Raw genomic sequence first — 3,008 nt, 5'->3', positions numbered from 1 at the left:
ACACTCACACACATCTACACACCTGCTCATCAGATACACACTCACACACATCTACACACCTGCTCATCAGATACACAACACTATTTACACTTTTACAACGAAAAAGCAATAACAAAACGATAGCAATAGCGATAACAATAACAAAACATAAGAAAACGTTAGCGATAACAAAACGTTAGTGATAACAAAACGTTAGCGATAGCAATAACAAAAAACAAAATGTTAGCGATAGCAATAGCAATAGCGATAGCGATAGCGTCGATGGCCTCCACTCTGCTCTAGGCTGGGAGAGCGGCGCTGGGCGAGTGTCCTGCCGGCGGGTCACTACCACGTGATTGGCTCCATCGGGGACGGGCGGCGACTTCACGGACTCCAGACCGAACAGCAAGGCCTCGTGGGACTGCGGGACGTGGCACATTTCTGCTTCACTTTTAAACTCCAGCAGCAGGATGGCGGGGGGCAGAAGCAGGCTCAGAATGATCTGGAACAGAGATAGACAACAACACTGGCGTCAACACATCAAAGGGGGTCACGTAGACTGGTATAAATATCAAAGGGGGTCACGTAGACTTGTGTAAATATCAAAGGGGGTCCTGTAGGTCATGCAGACCACCTACTTAAAGAATAAAAGTGGAAAAATTATCGGGCAAAGCAACAAAAGTGTGGAAAAAGATGAAGAACAAAAAAGTTTTTTACTCAGAAAACAAAAAAGTGGCAGCTACCTACCTACTATACTATGTATAAATATCAAAGTATGTCATGTAGACTACTATTAATATCAAAGTATATATCGCTCTATTTTACCGTGAGGAAGGAGTTCTTCCTCGCTCTATTTTACCTTGAGGAAGGAGTTCTTCCTCGCTCTATTTTACCGTGAGGAAGGAGTTCTTCCTCGGCTCTATTTTACCGTGAGGAAGGAGTTATTCCTCGGCTCTATTTTACCGTGAGGAAGGAGTTCTTCCTCATCTATTTTACCGTGAGGAAGGAGTTATTCCTCGGCTCTATTTTACCGTGAGGAAGGAGTTATTCCTCGCTCTATTTTACCGTGAGGAAAGAGTTCTTCCTCGCTCTATTTTACCGTGAGGAAGGAGTTCTTCCTCGGCTCTATTTTACCGTGAGGAAAGAGTTCTTCCTGGACTCTATTTTACCGTGAGGAAGGAGTTTTTCCTCGCTCTATTTAACAGTGAGGAAAGAGTTCTTCCTCGCTCTATTTTACCTTGAGGAAGGAGTTCTTCCTCATGTTGAGTGAGCCGGTCCAGAGATCTGTGAGCAGCGTCTGCGTGCAGGAGTGCGAGACGAACGGCCGGTGACTGGAGGACACCGCCATCTGCAGACAGGTGAAGCGGCTCCACGCCTCCATCTCCGCCGTCAGCAGCTTCATCGCCATCTGCTCGTTCTGCAGAAACGCTCGGTCCAACAGGTCCACCGCCAGCTGGCCAAACTCCCTGAGACACAGAGACAGACACAGAGACAAGACACAGTGTCAAAGAGACACAGAGACAAAGAGACAAAGAGACAAAGATAGAGAGACAGAGATGCAGAGAGACAGAGAGACGCAGAGACAGAGACACAGAGACAGGACACACAGAGACAATACACAGTGACAAAGAGACAGGAGACACAGAGACGCAGAGACAGAGACACAGTGAAAGGAGACAGGAGACAAAGACACAGAGACAGATACATAGACACGAGACAGAGAAACAGAGACAGGAGAAACAGGGAAAGAGAGACACAGAGACAAGGCACAGTGACAAAGAGGCAGGAGACACAGAGACAGAGACAAAGAGACAGAGATAGAGAGACAGAGACGCAAAGAGACAGAAAAACGCAGAGACAGAGACACAGAGACAGAGACACAGTGACAGGAAACAGGAGACAAAGACACAGAGACAGATACACAAAGACAGGAGACAGAGACACAGAGACACAGAGACAGAGAGACATGTGATCGGTAGCTAACGCTAACTGGAGACCATGTGACTGACAGGTTGATTTACAGTGCTATGTAAATACATTCTGATTGGCTGATGCACAGTGGTGTCTGATTGGCTGATGCACAGTGGTGTCTGATTGGCTGACTGAAGGTGAAGAGACTCACAGAGAATACGTCCTGAACCTCTCCGAGACGTTGTCGTCCATGTTGCTCTGCCGCGCCTCGGCGGCCATGGAGCGGTAGAGCTTACAGGCCACCGTGGCCCGGGCCAGCGCCTCCTCGCCGTGCTGCCACAGGAACAGCGCCATCTGCTGGCGCTGGTGCAGCACCGCCCACACGAACACGTCGTTGGAGTTAAAGGGGATGAGCAGAGGGGGGGTGCCCAGGCCGCTCGCCGGGGGGGGGGCACTGCTCCCAAGGGGCACATCCTGGTCCTACAATATAGAGAAGTAAGAGGCTGAGCCGTTCTGGAGAAGTTATTATTTTTTATTTTTCCTGGGGGGTGGGTGGGGGGGCACCCACCTTGAGTCTGTACGGCTGAGCCGTCCTGAAGAAGTGCAGGTCCTGGAGACTCCGGCTCCTCGAGGACACCGGGACCAGTCCGTGTCTCTGCTTAGTAAAGGAGAAGGAACTGTCCCGTCTGTCCTCCTTCACACACAGCAGGGAGGACAGAGGACAATTACAATGGGACAGTAATTAAGACAGTGTGTGGTTTTCAAAACCAAGATCTGGGTCCAATAAGGGGTGTGTAAAAATATCATGTATATATAATGACAGGTGTGTGTGTGTGTGTGTGTGTGTGTGTGTGTGTGTGTGTGTGTCTGTGCGTGTGTGTCTGAGTGTGTGTGGGGGGGGTTTGAGAGAATTTTGTTTTTATATAAAATATATTATGTCTTTCTATGTGTCTCATGTTTTTAATGTATAATAATAATAATAATAATAATAATATCATTGCTCACCTTGTCATGTCATGTCATATTATGTGTATTATGTGTGTATATATATACTCACCGGCCACTTTATTAGGTACCCCATGCTAGTAACGGGTTGGACCCCCTTTTGCCTTCAGAAC

At 47.9% G+C, this 3,008-nt stretch overlaps 1 protein-coding gene across 1 annotated transcript; it reads right to left on the bottom strand.

The window, feature by feature from the left end:
* Positions 1 to 266: 266 nt before the first annotated feature.
* Positions 267 to 2,592, bottom strand: LOC117940452 (transient receptor potential cation channel subfamily M member 7-like; the record flags this gene model as incomplete). Its single annotated transcript, XM_034865745.1, has 4 exons — positions 2,459 to 2,592; positions 2,102 to 2,370; positions 1,217 to 1,445; positions 267 to 481 (listed from the first exon to the last, which is right to left on the bottom strand). Coding segments are annotated over exons 2-4 (587 nt in total), but the record flags the coding sequence as incomplete, so codon positions are not given.
* Between the last annotated feature and the right edge of the window lie 416 nt (positions 2,593 to 3,008).

Source organism: Etheostoma cragini, unplaced genomic scaffold (assembly GCF_013103735.1).
Source record: "Etheostoma cragini isolate CJK2018 unplaced genomic scaffold, CSU_Ecrag_1.0 ScbMSFa_2582, whole genome shotgun sequence".
In the NCBI taxonomy this organism is placed as follows: domain Eukaryota; kingdom Metazoa; phylum Chordata; class Actinopteri; order Perciformes; family Percidae; genus Etheostoma; species Etheostoma cragini.
This window is presented reverse-complemented; position numbering and strand designations above follow the sequence as displayed.